This window comes from Anguilla anguilla, chromosome 6, assembly GCF_013347855.1.
Source record: "Anguilla anguilla isolate fAngAng1 chromosome 6, fAngAng1.pri, whole genome shotgun sequence".
Lineage (NCBI taxonomy): Eukaryota > Metazoa > Chordata > Actinopteri > Anguilliformes > Anguillidae > Anguilla > Anguilla anguilla.
The window spans coordinates 54,922,136-54,944,464 of record NC_049206.1 but is presented as its reverse complement, the minus strand read 5'-3'; the positions used below and the strand labels follow the sequence as shown (position 1 = coordinate 54,944,464).

General features: G+C 45.3%; 1 protein-coding gene across 2 annotated transcripts in view; it reads left to right on the top strand.

Annotated features, from left to right (window-relative positions):
- Positions 1-10,064, top strand: part of cd2ap (CD2-associated protein) — a 50,344-nt gene extending 40,280 nt beyond the window's left edge. For both annotated transcript variants that reach the window (XM_035423150.1, XM_035423151.1), the window contains 5 exons: positions 1,770-1,885; positions 3,242-3,325; positions 4,983-5,161; positions 5,663-5,726; positions 7,351-10,064. In XM_035423150.1, coding sequence (XP_035279041.1) covers positions 1,770-1,885; positions 3,242-3,325; positions 4,983-5,161; positions 5,663-5,726; positions 7,351-7,392 — 485 coding nt within the window. In that variant the 3' untranslated portion in view covers positions 7,393-10,064. The remainder of the gene's footprint in view (positions 1-1,769; positions 1,886-3,241; positions 3,326-4,982; positions 5,162-5,662; positions 5,727-7,350) is intronic.
- Positions 10,065-22,329: the final 12,265 nt, after the last annotated feature.

The window sequence follows — 22,329 nt, the reverse complement described above, 5'->3', positions numbered from 1 at the left end:
TACACAAGGCACTCAGCGTATTTTCAAGTCCTGCTCTGTCTGCTTAGGCTGAGCTTGACCCTGAGGGCACGACTGTTTTTATTGAATGTGAAAACTCAGCTCCCACACACTGTCAGTTCTTAGCTACTGTCAGTTTTCCGTGGAATATCTGGAGTTAAATAATGAATTTTAAAGTAGTTTGCAATTGATGCACGATTGTTTCGGTATTTTCATGGGTTTGCAGGTACTCTGTCAGACGATATCTAATTTAGAACATTTTGATCGATTTTTGTTGAAAAAGGATTTTTTTTTTAAAGAAGAAGGATAAATTTATACATTTTTTACTTATGGGAAAATAAATGGAAACTTAGTGAGTTTGAATGTGAGTGAATTACGTGGGCTAAAGCAGTAGATTCTCTGTTACGCAGTGTAATTCATTAGAGTTACTGCATGTTTAGGAAGCCTAAATAATCTCTTTCAGAGAGTTTGTGTGTTTGTTTGTTGGTTTTAAAACTGTCCTTAGTAGATAGTTTAACTCTCTAAGCCTTTGGTGGAGAGTTTCTTTTCGTGTTTCTGGAAGAGCAGGAGAAGTAGTTTATCGCTTTTTTTTTTGGTGTTCTGATCTAGGTCAGACAAAGTGTAGAAAATGGAGTTGTGTACTGTGACAAGATGTGTCTGAAACCGCAGTCTACCTCTTCTTTTTTTTTTAAGCTTTTTTTTTTTGTTTTTTGAGAATTAGTGGGTTTCTCTGTTGTTTCCGCTTGGGAGACGCGTTGGCGAGAGACTGCTAAAAGCGATAAAAATCAGGCGCTAAAAAGCTTGGCGTCGCCCAAATGTCAGTGACACGTTACCGCATGGAGAACCCCCTCTGACACGCTACTGGCATTTACCGCCGCGCGGACGGGAGAGGCTCACGGCCCGAAAGCCGCGATTCCAGCGCGAACGTCCGTTTTTATCCCCGCCTCGCCTGGTCTCTAGATCCAGCGCCTGGTTGCTTTACCGCGTCAAATGCCCGCTCTGTGAGAGACAGCTGGGCTAGTTAAAAGCATGTGCAGAATGGCTGCGTAGTTTCATTACATTACATTACATTACATTACATTACATTACAGGCATTTGGCAGACGCTCTTATCCAGAGCGACGTGCGACAAAGTGTATAACCATAACCAGGAACAAGTGTGTCGAAAACCCTGGAGAGAAGTACCGTTCCAAGTGCAGGGAACGACCGCGTAGTTCAACTTGGACCCTATAGGTTAAACTGATTAACACCAACACGAACAAGAACAGCAACAACGCGGTCTATGCAAAAATACAAGCAGTAGTTAAGACACGAGTGCATTAACCAAGTTTCAAAAAGAGGAATTTTTCTCTCTCTGTATAAATCACCCTTTGTTTGCCAGGGCGTGGATGCTCTGAATGCACACGTCCGTCCGTCCGCCCGCCCGCCCGCCCGCCCGAGAACTCTGACGAGCAGGATCCAATCTAATCTAATTAATTGCAGAGTAACAACAAACACCAGCAAGGCTTGTGGCTCTCCAGGGCCAGGGTTGCAGACCCCTGTACTGGGATTTATGACACACAGTCGATAGTTTTTAACGGTTTGGCTGTGGGGTATGCCGGAGTCACTATGGAAACGGGGCCCATGCTTTTGATCCCCTTTAATGGGTTCTTAATAGTAATGCGTTTATTTGTCGTTTTATGTTTTCTTGTGTCAGACGCCGAGGGGACGTCCGAGCAGTGTTACTGATGGAGCGATGCGGTGTTATTACTGAAATGTCACCTTTCCCCGCAGATCTCATGAGCTTCGACGAGCTCTCCTCTACCTCAGAAAAGCTGTCCCACCCGACCACCAGCAGACCAAAGATGCCGGGGAGGAGGCTGCCTGCTCAGTTTGCCACAGGCCAGTCTGTGAGTACCCCTCCCGTAGAGCCAGAGCGAGAGAGCATGTGTGCATAACATACACCTGCACACACGCGCGCACACACACACACACACACATATGCACATACACGCACACACACACACACACACACACACACACACACATGCATACACACACCCACATACATACGCTCACACCCACACACATACACGTGCACACACACACACATACACACAAACATAGATATACGTGCGCACACATGCACATAGGCATACGCCCACACAGGGACACATACACATACAGAAAGGCAAATGTGCACGCACTTACACACACACACAAATACGCATACACACACATGCACATAGGCATACGCCCACACACGGACACACACGTACAGACAGGCGAATGTGCACACACATACACACACACATACACACACACACAAATACACACACGCACACATGTACGCTAGTCTCAGCACGGTTCAGAGGATCATGTGCCCTGCATGGCTCGTGGAGTTATCCTGGCTGGAGAAGCCATCCATTCACCCACCATAGAAAGCAGAAAACCGCAAACGGGAGCGGCCGGGAGGGGGGGGGGGGCGGTGAGGAGGCCCGGACCCCCTCGAGAGCGGACGCGCCTTTAGCGAGAGAGAACGCCCGGGCCAGACCCCGCCCTGACGCGCTCGAGGTCAGCCGTGTGGTCGCAGCGCTTTGAAGTGCGAAACCTGGAAATGTCTGTGTGTGCACATGTGCACGCGGGGGGGGGGGGGGGGGGCGGGGGTGAAACGCAATAAGCACATACATTTCAGCAACAGCCGTCTTCTCCTCTGCGGCTGAACGTGCCACAAATTCTCCACTATTGTATATTTTTCTGTGGAACCCGCAGTCGGTTTCTAGGGAATAATTTGGAGCTGAGTACGTGTCATTCGCCATTGATTACTCAGTGCTGTTGATGATGGAGAAAGCTGCGATGTCCGTGGGACACGCACAGTAGCACTGCTGTCTGGTTTCACACGGGCAGAAGGGCCCGCGGACACGGCTCGCTGTAATTAAATGATAATCGGTCCGGAAAATAACTCGTACCCAGGAGGGGTGAGCGAGGAGGAGGGGCCGCTCGGGCGACCTCGACCATACAGACGACTCGTTTGTTCTCGCCGCTCGCGTCGTCCGTGCGCCGCCTTTAATGGGCCCACGGCTGAGCGGCGCATCGACCGCGCGGGCGGAAGAGCTCGCTCCGCAGCCAATCGGAGCGCGGCCTCCCATTTATAGGCCCGTTTTACATTCACGTGTGACGCATGTTTAACAAAAAGGGTTTTTTTTTTTTTTTTCTTTTTTACCCCCCCCCCCCACCCCCACCCTCACCCCCACCCCCCATTTCAGCCCGTTAAGGAGACCGATGTTGAAAAAAACCAGAGGCCGGAGGAGGAGGACGTTCCCAAGCCAAAGCCGTCAGACGTGAAAAAGGTACGCCCCGGATTAAAAGCTTACCCCGCTCCGTGAACCCTCTTCGCACCGACACCCCTGCCTGTGCCGTCGTCGGGGCGGGTGTGAATCGAGCTGTTTAGGTGAAATAACCTCTTCTCCGTCCTTTACCGGACTCACCTAGGGTCCGGACTGAGGGAAGGGTTTTTAAAGCTTGAGGGCTTCCTCATGTAAGTTTAGTCAGGGCATTAGTCATTGTTTCAGTGGTCAGTTAATTGGTCAGTTGGTTTGGTGACTTGCATGCTGAGTTTTGTGATGAAGTAGTGTATCTGAAAGTTCATGACCTCGCTTAAAAACAAAAAAAAAAAGCGTCCTCACGTTAAGGGTGGAAGGTTTCGTGTTTATCAGTCCATCTTATAACCATATTGAGTTCAGCGTGCTATTTTTGTTTTTTTAATATATTCAAGACTTGCGTTGAGCTTGGCAAAGTCATACCATGGACATAGTCTAGCTCCAGATAAGACAGGTGTTTCTGGTTAACCGGGAGTGGAAGGTAGTATCAGAGTGTAGGGGGGAGTCAGCGCGGATCCCACTTCAGCTTGTGTGCGGCCCTGAGAGGATTTTGGTAATTCCCACTGACTGATAAAGGCTGCCGGCTTTTGGCTGCTGAAATGAAATGGCCCTTACTGCAACCTCCGTGCCTCGAACAGCAGGGCAGTCCCAGAGGTTACTCGTCTTTGCGCGCTGGTTCCAGACCGTGTTCCTGAAGATGTACCGTTCCCGTAGGTTTTCCCTATAGCCCTGACAAAGCCCACCTCATTCCGACAGCTAGAGATCTCCTTGAGCTGCTGATCAGTAGAATCGGGGTGTGCCAAATTAGGGTTGAAATGAACACCTGCAGGACGGTAGATCTCCAGGAACAGGGTGTGCCTGGGAACCTCTGTCTGTATGTATTCCACGTAAACAGCTTCTGAGTTCTGATTTTGGGTCTGGGAGAGAGGGCTCGTGTCTTGGCCTCCTAGCCTGGTGGCAAGGCAGGGGGTAATGGCCGATATTTCTGAGGCTCTGCGGTTTCGCCCCCCTCAGAGGGTGCAGGAAGGACCCGTTTAACTCTTTTGGGGGGGGGGGGGGGGGGGGGTTATTAGCATTTCTGATTTGTTTTGGTCTGCTGTGGTCTTCCCCATTGCTGAGCTCTGTGTCAGTGGTCCCTCCTGTAACGTCCCTGCCATTTGGGGCTTTGGCCCCCTCCGTGAATGGAACCCGAGGGAAGACCTTCTCGGCTCCTTATACGCTCAGTCCTTAGACGCCGTTTCCTGGCGATGGAGCGGAGGGAACGAGATGACCTGGGTGACCTCTGCACGTGTCGCTTTTAGAATGGGGAGGGCTCCGTCACCCCTCTTTTCTGTGTGATCAGGACCACAGCACACAGTTTGAGGTTAGGAGGGTCTGTGGATGTGTCCAGGTGGTTTTAAAATAGACATTTCAGCTTCTTGCGAGTGAACGTAAACATTATATAGAGATGTTGTTTGCAAATATTCCATCGCATATTTTGCAATGTTGCAAAGTAGCAATGGGCTGTATGTTCGCCTGTGTATTGTGAAGGGTCACGATAGCTTGACAGTGTGTTGCAGTATGTCGCAGCTTGTTCTGTATCCACAAGTGAACGCACCGTTGACGCAGACTCCCTGTCTTCCGCCAGCCATCCCTGACCGTCATCTCCTCGACCCCCTTGACCAAACCGAGCGCGGTCAGCGCCCCCGCGGTCGAGCTCAAGCCCAAAGCCAGCGGAGACGAGGACAAGGCGTCTGAGCTGGAGGAACTCAGGACTCAGATGAGGGAGCTGCTGCATACTGTAGAGTTAATGAAGACGCAACAAATGTAAGTCCCCACACAGCGGTGGCTATAATGGCCAGAGATGGCGACCATTGATTCCATATATCGCATTTAACCCCTTTAAGGTGTGACATCACAAATATGTGATCGGAAGGTTCTTAACTGAACATTCTAATGCTGATGTCACAATCACCTCTGATAATTGACAGCAGTGGAGTTCACTAGAACACTGACTTAAAATTTTGAAAAAAAATTCTAAAAATTTTTTAAATTTTTAAAGGGTTAAATTTAAGGGGGAGTGATGCTGTGGTGATATGATCGGATTGTCTATTTGCATAATCGCCTTGCTGTTTCCCGTCTCGGTCTTTGTGAGTCGGAGTGAGTCACTCAGTAGCGTATTTTCTGCACCGCAGGGGACCCTAATGAAGTTATTTGGGTCGCCAGTCTTTTCATTCACGGCGGTGAAGGTTTGCTTTGCAGGATGTCAATCGCTCGCTTCATCTTGCGGTAAAAAACTCCCTCTTTCTCCTTCTCTTGCCTTTTAAGGAGAGAAATCAGTGACCTGAGGCAGGAGTTGGATGAAGAGAGGTTGAAAAGAGTTTCCTTACAGGTAAAATCGATGCGACCGAGTGCCAGACGGAATTGGCTTGACACTTGTGGTGTTGTTTCAGCAGGAGAGGTGGGGATGGTGTAGGGTGTGGAACTACGGGGTGTTGGTCTGTCCTGGTCCTCGTACCCTCGACCCCGCACCACTCTCGCCGGGAGGGGGCAGGAACAGGGCCCTGACCTCAGCCCTGGGGAGAGTCTGGGAATGATCTCGGCTCTACAGACCCTGACCCCCGAGCTGCTGGGCCTCGCAGAGCGCATCCGCGGCGGGATGGCGCCCTCGATGGTCGATGGAACCGCGGCCTCTGCGTTCCTCGCCCGTTAATCCATGCCTCCCCGGCTCCCTTTCCTTCCAGAAGCTTCCGGGCCTTTTAATTCAGCTGAGGCTGCTTTTTTAAGCTTTGGACTTTCACGGATGTTGGAGTCCCGATCTTTCGGTAGGAATGACATGGAGATGAAGTTGGAATACTCGCATAATGCAGGTTCTAGATAAGTTCATAAGTCTGCTTGTTAAACGTGCGCTTTTTTCAACGTGCACGTTTAGTAGCACCTAATCTAGGTGAGATGTTAACAACACGTCAACAAAACAAAGATAATGTAACATGAAAGGAACTCCCAGTGTGAAGATGCTTAACGCAACAACTAAAGACATAGCAGTATGTGGGGATGTTTAACATAGCTTCAGGGTTTGTTTTTCTCATCAAATACATTTGAATCCCTGACAGGTGATTGGCTCGAGGGGGGAATAATCAGAACCAACAGTTAAATTACTCCAGCTAAAAACCCTGACTAATAACCGAAATCCAGCCACATACTCTCTGCAATGCTCAGACCCCCTCTGGCCTCTGCTTAAAACTCTCTGCAATGCTCAGACCCCATCTGGCCTCTGCTTAAAACTCTCTGCTATGTTCAGACCCCCTCTGGCCTCTGCTTAAAACTCTCTGCCATGTTCAGACCCCCTCTGGTCAGCACCTGTGCTGAATCCTTTAAATCCTGCTTGGGCATATTAGTAAAAGACCAAATAAGCCATGCATGGAGTAACAGGGTCTCTAATGTAACTGCGGTCATAGCAACAGGCTGACTAGTCAAACGCAAAAACGACGCAGGTTTTACGCGAGTATTTAACATGTAGAGCAATGTGACCCCGGGTGGGTATAACGGGCACACCATGGCTGTGAGGTACAGCCGGGTTTCTCTACCAGGCCAGAGATTCGCTCGTAACGGGCGCTATGGCAACCCCGGGAGCGTGCGAGGAAGCTCCACGCGGCTGACAGCATGATGTAGAGAACTCAAATTACTATTGATCCCGCCCCCCATCCCCCTCCCCCTCCCCACCCCCCAAGAAGTGTGCGGATGCATCTTTGCTTTTATTTTCCCGCCTTTTTCTTGGCTCTGAAATTTCAGCCCGTCTCTCTCTCTCTCCCGCTCACATACAGAGCAGGGTAAAGGAGTATTGACGGACAGCTCTGTAATTGGAACAGGCAGATCGATAAAGGCGTGGGGGGGGGGGGGGGGGGGGGGGGGGAAGCATCGCGTGCAGGCCGAGCCAGTAAGAATTTGTCTTTGTCTTTGTCTTTTACTTTTTTTCTTTTTCTTTTTCTTTTTCTTTTTCTTTGTTCCCTTTTCAGGTGGAGATAGAGAAACTAAAGAAGGCTGTCCAGGCCACATGAGAGAGTCTGACTTCAAGGACAGCCATGGAAAAACGTCCACCATCGTCCTGCCCCCCCCCCCCCCCCCCCCCAAACCCCCTCCTCGAGCTTTGCAGGAAAAACCGGATGAAAATCTCACTCGTGTAATTCTTTTAGTAATAATCGATCTGTTCCACATTTTGTTAGATTTCGGTTCTTTTGCACATAAGGTTTTCTAGCTATAGAAAGGTGTAATTAAATACAGATGTACATGTTCTTTTTGTTTTCTTTTTCTTTTTTATTGGAATTATAATGTTTTTTTTTTTGCCAATATAAGTCATTTTGAGGCCTTATGTACTACTGTACTGGACCTGCAGTCTCCATTCATTGAAGAATGCTTGAGGACTGCATACAATACTACTGAATCGGTATAAAGGGATTGGGGAATCTTTCTTTTTATGACATGCAGGTAGTTTTATTTTTAAAAATTGCATTTATGGTATAACTGCAGTTAGAACTGTCCATATTAGCCTCTTCAAACCATATTGATAAGATAACCCACCCTTTGCTGTAGCGGTGATATACTCTATTGCTATATCAAAAGGGAGAGATGCTTTTGTTTTCTAACATTCCTATCCAGGGTAACACTATTGTGCCTGTTTAAGTTTGAGAAATGTTAATATTGGGAGATTGTATATCAAAAAAAAAAAAAACTTAGTTACAGCATGGTATATTTTTTACGGTCTACTGTTGTGCTTATTAGTAGGAAAACAATCTTTTGTTTCTGTTTTGTTTTTATTACAGTCATATGAAATGGATCTTTCAGAAAACAGATTTGAATATTGGTATCAGTGTATATTATCTAGGGCGTATATTCAGTTGTAATACAAATATAGCGAGGCAGCCCTACTTGAAATCAATGGTTTATGAAATAAGCCTGTATGTTTATGGTCCACGGGAGAAAAAAGCATAGCTTCTTTGAGGAGTGGGTTTCAGCCTGCACGGTTCCGGCTCATTGGCTGCCGAACGTTCCGGAAGGTAACGCGACGTGACCTCAGCCGCCGTCGCAAAAGGTCACCTTTCCACGAGGTTCTGAGAAACATCGCACCCAGCTGTGTGCTATGGGGGCGGTGCCTGGCAACGGTTGAATAAATCTCAGTCAGGAAACGGTCTTAATATTTGGGTGGGAAAAAATAAGTGCAACTTATTACTATGTAACTAGGAAAATATATTATTTCGCCTTGCGTTAGCATCAGATAGAGCCTCGGGCTTGCTGTCAATTCCATTTCGATTTAGTCGGTTCAGGGGATTCATTGAAACTCTGTTCATGTAGTGGAAAAAAAATGCCCATGGTGTTTTTTTAAAAAAATAAATGAATTGAATTTCAGTTAATTAACTGAATTGGAACGGAAATGACCCAGCCCTGCGGAGCATAGGAGGAAGGATGATGTGCAAGGGAATGACGATGGACGATTTTAGCGATGAGAACTACACAAAAAAACTAAAATAACGTACTGTAAATTATGAACAACCATTATGTCTGTTGAGATACTGTAACCATGTGAGACGTGCGAGGCGATGTGTGAGGGTGAGGAGTGAGTTCTGGGAAATGCCATCTGATGCGTCGGCCTTAGAACATACTTGATTGACAGATGGCTATTTTTTTATAGTTGGTCTAGAGAGAATATATTGCCCATATTCAGTCTCTGCAGAAGATCAGTACTTATGGCCCATATTCAAATATGGCGGTAGATCTGAACATGTGACCCAATGTCACGATCTGGGCGCTTTTTGAAGTTCTCCCACTATTCTGCCATTTCAATAAAAAAAACAAATTTGTTATGTAATTGATGGTATAATAATTCAGGACAGAGCATCATATTGGCTAGGTTGAATCTGAGCCTGCATCTCATGATCAAATTAGCCGCCCCCCCCCCCCCAACACACACACACACACACACACACAAACACACCCAGCCAGTCTGTGATGTAAAAGATGAATTTATGGTTCTGTTTTTTTTTGTTTGGGAGAATTGTGCTTCAAAATCTTTTTTGCATTTCCTACCACCCACTCCAAGCATCTCATACATTTATTGCTTTGACTCATTTATATTTGTAAAATATATGTTCATTTTCCACAAATGTCTTACGCACTTCCAGGAAGTTGAATATTGTTCAGATAGGTACACTAGGAAGTGTACTTTGATCAGGAGCTTTATCTAATCCACGAGAGAATAAATATGTGAGACATTCCTGAGGGACCAATGCGTGTGTTGGTGGAGGGATGAAAAGATTTCGTGAGTGCGTCTTTACTCTTCTGGGGAAAAAAAAATGTTGAGCCCCAAAGCAATAAACAAATTTACCGTTTCTCTTTGGATGGTATATTACCCTGTCCACATAATTAGCCAGTTTTCTGCAGTGTTCACAGTGGTTTTGTATGGATGTATATTAAAAATTCAGCATGACGTCTATGGGGGGGGGGGGGGGGCATTGCAGGTGGGTGGGATCGTTTCTGGAGTTTCTTGGTTTTTGGCTGTGTTTTGGGGGGCCTTCGGTTGAACACATTCCATTTTATAAAACCAAGTTAGGAAATCTACAGTACGCATATTTAACATCTCTTCCCAATGATCTTGTTTACATGTGCTGTAAAATTGCATGAACTGAGGTTTTTTTTTTTTTTTTTCAAAAATGAATAAATATCTGCTTTATTTACACTTTGATCTTTTATTTATATTATTATTATTATTTTTTGTCTTGTGTAATTTCTCCATTTCCGCTGAAGCGCATGAATTCCTCTGGTGCACTCATGCGAGTCAATCAGGGCCTGCAGAAAAGCCTACAGGCCACACGGTACTACAGGAGAGAATGCACTACTGTAGCAGAAGCGTTTCTCACTGATGAGAACTGTTGGGCAGTGGGTGCCGTCTGGTGTGTTAATGTAGCGGGAACCTAGGCGGACGAGGCCAGTTGACTTCCAGCACTGCAAACTTCCTGCCATAGTCGGCTAGTGACACTGTTGAGCAGCGTTGTCAGGTTGGGCTACTGTCATAGAATTGGGCTTCTTTCCCAGAGAATTGGGCTGTCCTCCCGCAGAATTGGGCTGTCCTCTCAGAGAGTTGGGCTGTCCTCTCAGAGAATTGGGCTGTCCTCCCACAGAACTGGGCCGTCCTCCCATAAAATTGGGCGATTTTCCCACAGAATTGGGCTGCTCTCCCCCTGAATTTTGGACTATTTTCAGCTTTCGGGGTTGGGTGTTTCGAGTGCAGTTTTGCGTGAATTGCTCCTGGGCACATCAAAGGTGGCCCGGTTCTGCAGGGGAACGCCGCTGACCTGGCAGCGGTGCTCCCTGAGGCCCAAACCCGCAGCTGGCTACCGGACCCACCCTGCCCTGGTGGTCACATGACCTGTGTGAACCCCGCGGGAGCCTCGGGTCGAGTTTCTCGTTTCCCGCCGTGAGCGCCGAGGTGTGTGCGGGCCGAGCGCCACGCCGTCCGGTCCCCGCCCGGCCTGCTTAATCACCCAGCGACCTTTAAAAGGCCAGCGCGGGGGCTATCGCGCCTGTTTGGCCTCCCCCTCTCACCGTCTCACCGTCTCATCTAAGCGCTCTCCCCCGCAGATGCGTTTCCTTCTTCGCTGTGGAAACCAAAGAAGCTCGATAATGACGACCGCGACCCCCTGCCAAGAGGATGCTGGTCAAGCATGTTATTCATTTTTTATGAATTTGTTATTTATAAAAGAATCATGATTTTTTTCCTCCCCCCTTTCTCAGTCTGTAGGTCTGGAGAAGCATTGAACATGTGAGAGTGGTGATGATGTTCTGATATAAAGGGATAGTTTGTTTGTGGAGTCTGTTTTTTAGTTGACTTTCTCTATTGCCCCAGAGGTGCTGCGTGCGATGAGAGATATATTAGATATGCATTTACATAGGCCTATCTAAAATATCTCTTCCTCACGCAGCGTGTCGGGGCCAATAGGCACGTACATTAAAACTGAAAACCAGAGAAAGTAAACTATTGTTCCAAGGCGAAGGACAGTCTTTTCACTGCAAGGCGTTTTTGAAGTGCTGGTGGTTGGGGCCCCTCGAGCTGATCCTTCTTCCACTCCACAGGGCTTCTTCTCTGTTTGCGAGGTAAATATCCAGCTTTGGTTTGAGATGAGCATCATTTTCCACTCAGTTTACCGATCCACAAATATATGCCTACAAACCCGAAAGCTGTGATTCTTGTACCGCCATGCAAGACGGTGAAAAAGAGGGATGGTTTCTGTCTAGTTCTCAGGTGGGGGAGGAAAAAAAAATTTTGGCAGAGGCTACTCGGAGAAGACGGGTAGGAAATGCAGATGGGTGAGACTGCACCAGAGAGAGCGAGACATCAGTATGAATTTGCTCTCCGCAGGGACGGCAGATGGAGGCTAAAGCAGGGGGGTTAGCGCTGCTTAAACTTGCGATCGAAACCACGAAGAACCGCACGCGCATTCGCAAGGATAATGAAAACATTTGCGGGGGCTATCTGTCGTAATCCATGCTAAGTGATGGCAGAAGGGGGGCTTTGAACGGCCGCCATCAACACCGAGGTCAGGCAGCCTCCTGATAGCAGCCGTTTTCCGTTGCCGGAAGAGATCCTTAGAGCAACACGCATGTTCGTGCATAACATCGCTGATTTGTTTCATAGGCCCCCAAGCTCTGTCACGTAAAATTAGATTTTTGGCTGTTGCATTATTTATTTAGCTGCTCATGATGGTCAAGAGCAAAATTATATGGTAGCCTATCTGGTGGTCAGACACATGGTTCAGTCACAGCGAATGAATCCGACGTGGAACATTATTTTATTTGTGAATAGACAGCTGAAAGAGTGACAATTTACATTCAGGACTCAGGATTCGCGTATTGCGCCTCTTGGACGTCGAGTCGGAATACGCGAACGTTGTTTTGATTCGACTGCGCCCCGGTAGCTCGCTCTTTTGGGGCAACGTGCAGTAGGTGAGTGTGCCCCCCACGGTGCAGGAGGGTTCGGTCGGCTTGGGGGTCCGCATTTCATCATTCTATCGCGATGACCCCCGCTGGGCCGTCGAGCGGCCCGTGGACCGCGTGTTAAAGCTGAGAGCCGGAGGACGTCTGCAATCTCTCGGCAGGGGGGGGGGATCGCACGTACATATTTCCTCTGATTGCGCATTCCAAACACGTTGGACGGCAAAGTTATAAATAAATCAATAAAGTAGTTTAATCTATGGCATCGTTTACTCGCATTACTACTTTTTAAGTTAACGAATAGTTGGCCTAGTTGGGTTTAGGACGCAGCATAGTAACCTGTCTTTAGCTGAGAACTGCTAGTAAATAGTGCCACCAGCCTTGCGTTCTATAATAATAATAATAATACTAATAATAATAAATAGCTGTAAACGGAACTTAATATCGTGAAGAATGTAGCCGGTGTGCAGAGTAAATCTGTGGACATGAAGACGCCTTCACAACGCCTGAATTCCCCGGTTTGCTCTGAACCTTGTCTTCATCGGCCCTTCATTAGGAAGAGGCTTTAGAGCTTTACAATTTCAGCTTTAGAATGTCAGAAAAATATCGGCTTTTCGGCATGTGGTAATCTGCGAGGGAACCCGACGGTCAATCAAAGGGTTATTCCGTTCCGTTGATGCGGAAAGCCAGCGACGGGGCCTTTGCGTTTATCAAACTGAAAAATGAACAGACTGTGTGACTCCTGACCGTGACACAGGGGTAGGGGTGAGGTTGCGCACGTGAGCTGAAAAGTGCACGTGCCACACCAGCACCGCCTAATAATTTACAATTCCGCACTGTTCTCCACGGGAGCAGAGCCCTGCGGAGCGCTCGCCTGCAACGGGCACAGGCAGCGTGGGGTTTTCATAATCGACCTCTCGAGCAGAGAGGCGAGGAAACCGGACCGGTGAAGTTCAGGTGCCAACCTGTCGAGAGTACAAAGCTGCTAATAAGTCAAGTTATCTGATGTTTTGTGGCAGCTGGTGTTAGTTTCACACTTCTTTGCGTGTGTCCGGGGCCTTCCAATTTAAAAGAAGCATTTAAAAACCAAGCTCCAATCACTGTGACTTGCGCAAGAGCAACTCCCCTGAATGACTGGACGTCTGCAAGCCTGCCTGCGTGCACCACCAATATGAGCATTGCGGTGTTATGGCACAGTGGGGCGACGATAAGTGTATTTTAAGTCGTCCAAAAAAAATAAATAGCTTAAACTTTGCGTGAACGACATCGCAGGCTTTGCTTCGTGTTAGCACTGCATGCTAACATCCGTTCACACTCTCGTAAGCCCAAACCCCTGGATTCCTGGGCGTGGCCCAAGCGTTAGCGTCCGTCACAGACCTATAAGCCAAACCCCTGGATTCTTGGGCACAGCTGGAGTGTTGCGCGTGACCAGGGGTACTGCCTTAAGCCATGTGAAAGCTGAAGGCCTTGGCCCAGGTCTTGTGACTCACTGTTCATTTCCTGTGCCAAATGAACTGGGAGAGATAATCTGATGACTACTCCCTGGAGCTGCTGCATCTTTCCGCGGAGTAATTTTCTCTTTCTTCCGGAGTGTTCCGGGGCCCTTCGCTACAAATTTTCACGTGTTCTTCCCATGACACATCTTAATGGTAGCTGTCACAAGACATAAAATGACTGGTTGGTTCAGATGGTCTCACCCCTGTGCTCTGTAGTCATTCTGCTTTTGCAAATAAAGTATACAATGTGAATGCAATGTTACAAAACTACACAGCTTGCCTTTGCTTTTCGAAATATAGATTCTAGAAATGTGTTGAAAATCACCCCTAATGTCGGCAAGTTTCTCAATAATTTATCTAACAGCACTCGACTTTCCATTCTTCCTCTTTCCCCCGTTTTTACATTTATTTATGGTCCCTGGGTTGGCTGGTGAACAATCTCATCCCTTGGACTCTCAGCCAAAGCTGAATTCCATTGAGAGTTGTTTGGAGCTCAGTTAGTTTTGGTGGAAAATTGTTATGGCTGAATGTAATGACCCTTAGGCAAAAAACCTTTAATGATCTCCAGAAATCACATATGTAGCTATGTTAATTAATGACCAATGACTTTCATCCATTATTCTGTATCTCAATTAATTGAGGAGGACAGAGCTTCCACCATGTGTACATGAATTACTAATCCCTGTGGATCTGAAGAGCTAAACATATTCTATAATATATGCATTAAGGCTCATTTACCAAAATCATTTATATTAAATGCATCACTGTGCAACTCATGTCATACAAAATGTAAAAATAACTATGAGTTGAAAATTATAATAATCATAGATATTGGTCATACAGATCATGTTCATAGTTTATACACTTGTGCATTGTGGTACACTGGAATAATAAGTGATCTTGTGAGTAGAATAAGCAGGAAGTCGGTCGCATTAAATCAATCATGATAACAGCAATGGACTGAGCTATAGATTATATTCATGTTATGTTGGAGCTGACGGTGGTGTGCGTGTAAGCGAACTGCATCCAAAAGGCTGTTTAGCTACGTAGCCTTGCCTGTAGTCCATGATGCAAGAGAGGTCTGTCTGAATGGGTGGGAGGGGGAGGGGGGGGACGCGCTCTGTTTGGCTCCAGTGGCACCCAACACGCGTGTCAACTTTTGTTTCGAGACCCTAAAGGGCCACAGAAACCGATTCCACACATAGCTTCCAAGGGGGGCCCACATTGGATGCACAAATGGGATGTGCTGGGAGTGTCCTTGTCTCCTGGCAACCAATGGTCTTGTTCCCGCGACGACTCCTTTTTGGCTAGCTGGTGCTTATACTGTTAACCTCGACAGTAGCGTAGCATATGCGCGGCCAGCTCAAAGGTTCGACTTAAAAGCAGAGACGCGTTGCTTAATCACTGACTCCAGTGTGTTTAATGTGCCACAAAGGGTTAAAATTTAATGCAAACACGTGTACCTTCTGCTATATGCTGAGTGATTGTAAATCAAATTGTGGGTTGGAACCCACGGGTAGAGTGTGAGAGGGTTTGAGATTGAAGGCAATATATTTCACGTGACACCATTTACTGGGTAGAGATTTATCTTTGACATTTGTATGTTAAAAGCATTTTACTTGTGTATAAATAAAATAAAAAAACGTTGGGCCTATGTTTCAATATGGGGTGGAGTCACAGAAAATGTATTTTTTCATTAAATTGATTGTGTACTCTGAAAGTTTTTTTTTTCCGAATAAGAAAAGAGACCAAAACAGGTCTCCACAGAGAACGAAGCTGAATTAAAAGACTAGCTCATTCTGTACTGTAGAATATTGTAGTAATTCCATATTTCCCCCACAAAATGATCATTGATTAAAGACAACAGAATTGTGACTTCACTATGAAGATTTCATATGCCTGAACAAGGCACACTTAAACTGTCAATGTAAATGGCATTGTTTTCACTGACCTTGCCATCAAAGTACCATAAAGCTTGAAGCACAGTAGAGCAACACAACTGACTTGAGTGGTGCTAGTCTTCCAAGCCTGAGGACGTCAAACAGATCTGGATGAACAGATTCACACAGCAATGAGCTTCCGATAGGATGGTAATGGATGAAAAGTCTTACTCTGTGAATGATGCAATTGCAAATAAATGCAACTGTGTGGTCTAAAAGAGAAATACCCCATCCCTTTTTTATAATCAGAACGTAGAATCGGATGATCTGCAGCCGTGTAAAGATTCAAAGGGACTCACAACGTGATGCTAATGGACTTGCATTTAGATGTGATGTACTGGTTTAATTCTCATTTACGCTATAAAACAATCAAATATGTATAAATTATTCATATCTTGGAATGCAAGAACAGCCATTACTTTAAGCTGTGGCAGCAGCTTGTATACTTGAATAATGTTTTTTTATTGTTTGTTTGTGGTTACTAAGCTACCATGACCATGCATTTCTCTCCCTGAATGCTTGTTCAACAGAATGGTAAATGGTAAATGGACTGCATTTATATAGCGCTTTTATCCAAAGCGCTTTACAATTGATGCCTCTCATTCGCCAGAGCAGTTAGGGGTTAGGTGTCTTGCTCAAGGACACTTCCGACATGCCCAGGGCATCCCTCCGACTGGCAGACAATCGGTCTTACCTCCTGAGCTATGTCGCCCCAACAGTTTAGCTAACTTCATATAGTTCCGGTTTGATTTCTCCATACCACACAGTGCTGAATTACAATAACATGTAACGCATATGCACTAAAAACTGAATATTTGTCACATTTCTTAAAGAAAAAAATTGGGGATAGATAGATAACTGCTTGAAATTATCAGCTTTTGTCCAAAATTACCAACACACTGCATGTCTGTTCAACAGTCAACACAAATAGTTATAAGGCTCAGCTCCAGCCAGATGGTAATGTTACCGGTAATACCATCATGACCTCACAATGAGTTTATAATGATTATTAAAGTGTTAAAATGCAAGGCCATTTTACATGAAGAAAACTGATTCATTGCTAATTCTAGACCAGAAACATCCCTTATTTCAGCATTGTTTCAGGTGTAGTAGGATTTGGTTCATCGTTCTACCCACTTTGGAATTGGCAGTTTGTGCTTCTCTAGCCACTGCTGTGAATGCTTCTACTGAGTTGGCTTTGTTTTAATGTACTGAAGACACACACGGCTTTACTGGAGAAGGACCAAGATAAACCTTTTATATCCTTTGGGGGGGGGGGGGGGGGGGGGCTGGTGGTTGGGGGTGGGGCGGTGACACTGCTAATGTTATTTTGTGATTTAGAAGAAAATACATTAGAAAAGCTTTTCACAAACACCCATTAGAAGTGTCGAAGCACAAAGCAACACCTTTGTCACTTTATTCTATTTACGTCTTTGGGGAATAAAGTTTTGTCTCAAACAACATAAATGCCCTCGCTAATGGCCTGCAGTGCCATCAGAATGGACTGCGGCACATCTGCCAAGGTAAGTCTGGCTTTGCAGGCCTCTACGGTGCTGACATATAATCAAGAAAAAACATTATAAATGAAGCTAAACAGCCGAGTTATTTACATTGCAACCACCCCATATGTGCAAGCAGTTCACATATTATCTGAATTTTTAAAAATACTTCTTAAGTCTGAAGTCCTTGGGGCATAGGCACCCTTAACAATGCACAACATTAACTTGCTCAGTGTCACAAAATAATTGAGTAATATAAACACGCGCACACACAATTAGTCCATTAATACAAACCATGGACATTGATCAAAACGTGAAATGCACTGAGAATTGCTAAAAATAATAATAGTCTTTAATGTGTGTGAGTGTGTGTGTGGGGGGGGGGGGGGGGGGGGGGGGGATAAAGTGAGAGCGAGAGAGTTTTGTCACAATATATTAACTTTCCAGAGGCGCCAGAGGAACACAGATTTTCCGTCTGCTTTAAGATCTTAATTTATCTTTGAACTTTCACAACAATTCAGAATAACTTACAACATCTGGCAGGAACACACATTCTGTTCCACTGCATTTTACAGTAGCATCTAGCGGTGACTTCTCCGGTCTGTTAGATAGAAGATGAAAAATGCCCATTACTAGCATCTGCAGAAAGAAAAATCTAATTTAGTTTCTGTTAATACGCACGATTCTTTTCAAGTGTTATGTTTCCACTTCTCAGATACAGGCCAGTTGAAGCCGTTAGGAGTATATAGTGACTTTTTTTCACTTCCTCACCTGGTACATTGAGTTAAAAAAACTAAGTTAAGTTATGCTTGACTGTGTTTTATGATTTAATTTAATCTCCATGCAACCAACTGCTCAGTGTGTTTTGGGGAGTTCACACAAATCAGAAGATCAAAGCAGGGGCCACATTTCTCGGGTTCAATTGCAAGGGGAAAAAATGACGTCAAATTCTGAAACATGCTCAGCATTCGCTAGTCTTAAAATGTGGTTAGCCAGGGCTGCTGCTATTGCTCCAACGAATCAACTGAATGCACTCGATTCCTCGACATTGTAAGTCGCTTTGGGTAAGCGTGTCCACTAAATGTAATGTAATGTAATGTTGTAATGTCCCCTTTCCGTGCTCTGCAGGAGCCGGCTCCATGTCCGACCGCGCACAGTATGCTCGCATCCTCATGGTTCAAATCACGCGTGAGCCATGGGAATGAGAGCTGAACTCTATCCTCTGATGGAAACAACAATAAACCTAAGTCATGCAGCTAACTGCATTAAATCCATATGGGGAGAAGTAATCCTTCAGAGATGTTTTCCCCCCCTGCGCGCAGCGGGGAAGAGTCCACAGATACGCACGGCTTTGACAGCGCACACAAACAGACGCTGCCGTTTGGCTGCTAATCCGAAAGATTGCCCCCGGAGGTTGCGTTAATCCGTTCAGCCCATTTGATGACCTGCAATTTGGTTAAAACTCAAAATAAAAACTTAAACCACCTCCCCTCTTGTTCAGTTTTTCTTTATAAACATTTGGCTGTTGTCGTTTTATATTTAAGGACCATTAGTGTTGCATTAGTGAGATGGAGCTACTTTGAGTGCCTCTTCCACAAAGGAGTCAAGTCTAATTTCCGGGGTGTACGTAGTAACAACTTGAAAATGGCTCAAGAACCGAATGTCATGCACCTTTGTCAAACATTCCATAGGTAGTAATGACGCCTTTATTGGAACAAGGAGAGCCATTCGAACGTGGAGCTCGCTGGTGTGATTACCAGCTGCGCCCCCGTACTGAACACGTTGCGATAACCTTCACAAGTCAGCGAATACCCAGCTGCGTACATAGATAATGCGTAAGCTCCGAGAGTCACCCGGAATGAGTGTTTGGCATGCAAATAAATAAAGCACGGGGTTCATTTCAAAGGCATAACTACATCCGCCTCGCTCTTCAGATTTGCGCTTTGCTCATATTTAACTCACAGTGTGTTTAGTGCTGCATATGAGCGTTGGATTGAGATCACAGAGAAACCTGCGGAGCGTCAGGGATAAAAAGGAAACTCCGGCGTCGAAAGCTGGACCCCTCAATCAGCGCTGCCAGCATCTACAGGGAGAACTCTCCTCAGATGTACTTTCTATTCAGTGGCTGAAGTAGCTGTGTAATTACATTGCAACTACAGAGCGGTCGCCAAAGTGTGACTACCGTGTAATCACAGTGACCCTCAGGTTTCCTGCCAATCACAGAAACTCAACTGAAGTTTTTTCTTGAGGAAGAGCACAGAACAAGCATATATTTTGAAGTCAGTTGTCAGCACAGTTTTCTATAACCATAAGACCAGTTGCAGTATCCATCTCACTTTCTGTCAGTCTCTGACTTCTTACTAAAACTGTTAATATGTACCTCTTAACATGTACTTCTCTTGAGTTTCAAAAGAATATTATGGAAGAAAAGGCATGGGGTATTTAAATATTTTGCATAAAATTTGTTTTTAGAGCCGAGAAGGATTTGAAAAACTTTCAGTAATATACTACATTCGTAATGTAGGCTGTGCATTGTGATACATGTAGGCTCAAGGGCTCACTTGGGCCTCACTCACAAAACTGTTCTTAAATTATTCCAATGAAAACCCCATGTTGGATTAATGACATGTGTGCCGACCTTTGTTTTTGTGCATAACCCAGGTGTATGAGATGATGAATGTTGACTGCTGTTAATTTTACATGCAATCCTGTTCATGTGATTAGCATAAAGAAAGATTAGCATAAAGAAACAGCCACGAACAAATACAGATAAGGAAAAAAAAATATGAATGCCTAAACATTCTTGGAAACGTTCTTACGCACAGTTTATGATCACGTGATTGTATGCATGTTTCGTGAATGAGGCCCAGTGTGACTACTCTGGTTAAATAAAGCTTAAAGAAATGTGATGTAGCGATTCATTAAATAGTTAACAGAGAGCTCCTGCATTTGACCGGGATGAGAGAACATATGGTGGGCAACATCGGGACTAAAATGCCACTCGAAGCCTATTCTTGGAAATGTATGTTCGTTACAGTGTTTTTGTGAATGTGATTCATTTGCACTTGCTTGTTTACCTGGCACGTTAAACCATCTGAGAAATGTACCAGTGATGGCAAATTAAAGCCATTTAGGTGTGCCTCTCCGCCTGTACTGATTCCCATTCTACTGGCCCAGTATGGCAGTGCGTACAGGCCCGTTTTCCTTAAGAGGCTCCTCCACACATTCACGGCGTAGCTGAAATTTTGTGCAACTTGCACATGTAAATTATTCAGTCTCCTTCACAGGCGTTCACATTTGGCCTCCCGAAGACACTGAAGCCTAATGAATTCCCTGGGCTTTAAAGATAAGTTCAAATGAAAACCACAAACTTTGCACCGATACACATTTTTTTCAGCTACTGACAGCCATGGCAGTATCCCAAGGCAGTATCAGCAACTCCATATGATTCCTGATAACAACACCTACAACAACACACACTTTGCCAGGCCTTGTCGCACCAAGTTTGCCGGTTTATTCCCTTGAGAAAGTTGCCTGATTCTTTTTTTTTTTTTAATTAATGTGACCTGTTCCGGATAAGACTATCTGCTTAATGACTTAAAACGTAATGTAATTAGTTTCCACCATCTCGCCCTGTATTGTTTTCGGGCAAGGAAAACGCTCTGTTACAGGCCATGCGGTACAATTTGTGTTTCCCAGTTATCCACATTTGCCACCTTCTTATGTTTACAGTTGGTGAGCCGTGTTCATTTATTTCTAAAGCAGTGATGTCACATTTTTTTTATGTTACTGGAACCTCAGGCCTTAAAAGCCTTAAAGCCCAGCCCTTCTGAATGAATGAGTCATTCCCAGGGAGCCAAGGACTCTAGGATCCATGAGGGTTTGGAGGTTTTCAGGCCCTCAGGGGAAAGTTGCCATGGGCAACTCACATCCGGTAATATGGTGGTGGAAGAGAGTAAGCACTGCAAGTTGGTCAGTGCCTCTTGCCTACAGCCTGATTAATTGAAATCACATGTTTGTAAAGCAGGAGACACTGAGGCTAAAAATCTGAACTGGATCGAAGAACTCTGTCCTTCATGAGTATCAAGGCAAACAAAAAGAGGTACTGTTTGGTTCACTTAAACATTTTATGCCCCTTGGGGATAAATAAAGTTTATTGAATTGAGTACCCAAAAATTCAATAACTTTGTTGATATGTCATATATCGAGAAGTTATTGGGGGTAATGATATGCTATATATATGAAGAAGTTATTGGGGGTGTTGATATATTGTATATCAAGAAGTTATTGGGGGTGTTGATATGTTATATGTATCAAGAAGTTATTGGGGGCGGCTCCAAACCGTGGAGGACCACAGTAACACTTGCAAAGGAGAAGGACATTGGTGCCTGTGCTAGCCGTTATTGGCAAGTGTACAAGGATCCCCGGGGGCTTTAAGAAAACCACATACGCTACATCTATGGGCCTGTATAAATTTATAGGCATGCCATTCAGCTTCTCAAGCTCCCGACAAAGCCTGATTTGGGCTGCCTTACAAGTGAATCCCTGCGGATTCCTGTGGATGGTCATTATCCATTACCAGAGTCCAGGCCTGGTATTCCAAAGGTTTTCTTCACTGAATGAGCAACATGGTCTATGCCGTGGGGGATTCAACAGGGGGTCCTTGAAGGTACTGCAGGAGGCCCCAGGCCAGAGTTGATATGCATTTGATTTATTTATGATTGAGTATGAAACATTTGATATAAATTTTTTTAATAAAAAAAAAATATATATATATATATATATATGTATCCCTTTGGGGGTCCTCTGGATGCCTTTGAGCCTGTGTGGAGGCCCCTGGATCAGAAAAGATTAAAAACCGCTGGTCCACGCCATTAGAACTAAGTGTGGGCTGAGTAAGGTCAACTCCCCAGAAAGCTAAAATATGACTTGAATATCAATGTATTTTCAATGAATTAAGGGCCCAAGTCTTTGGACTTCTACATTGATCTATAGGGACTTGAACAGCTAAGTTTGCACAACAGAGCTTCAGTTTGGGTGCTTGTATAATGCCATCCTCTTTAAACAAGATTTACCAT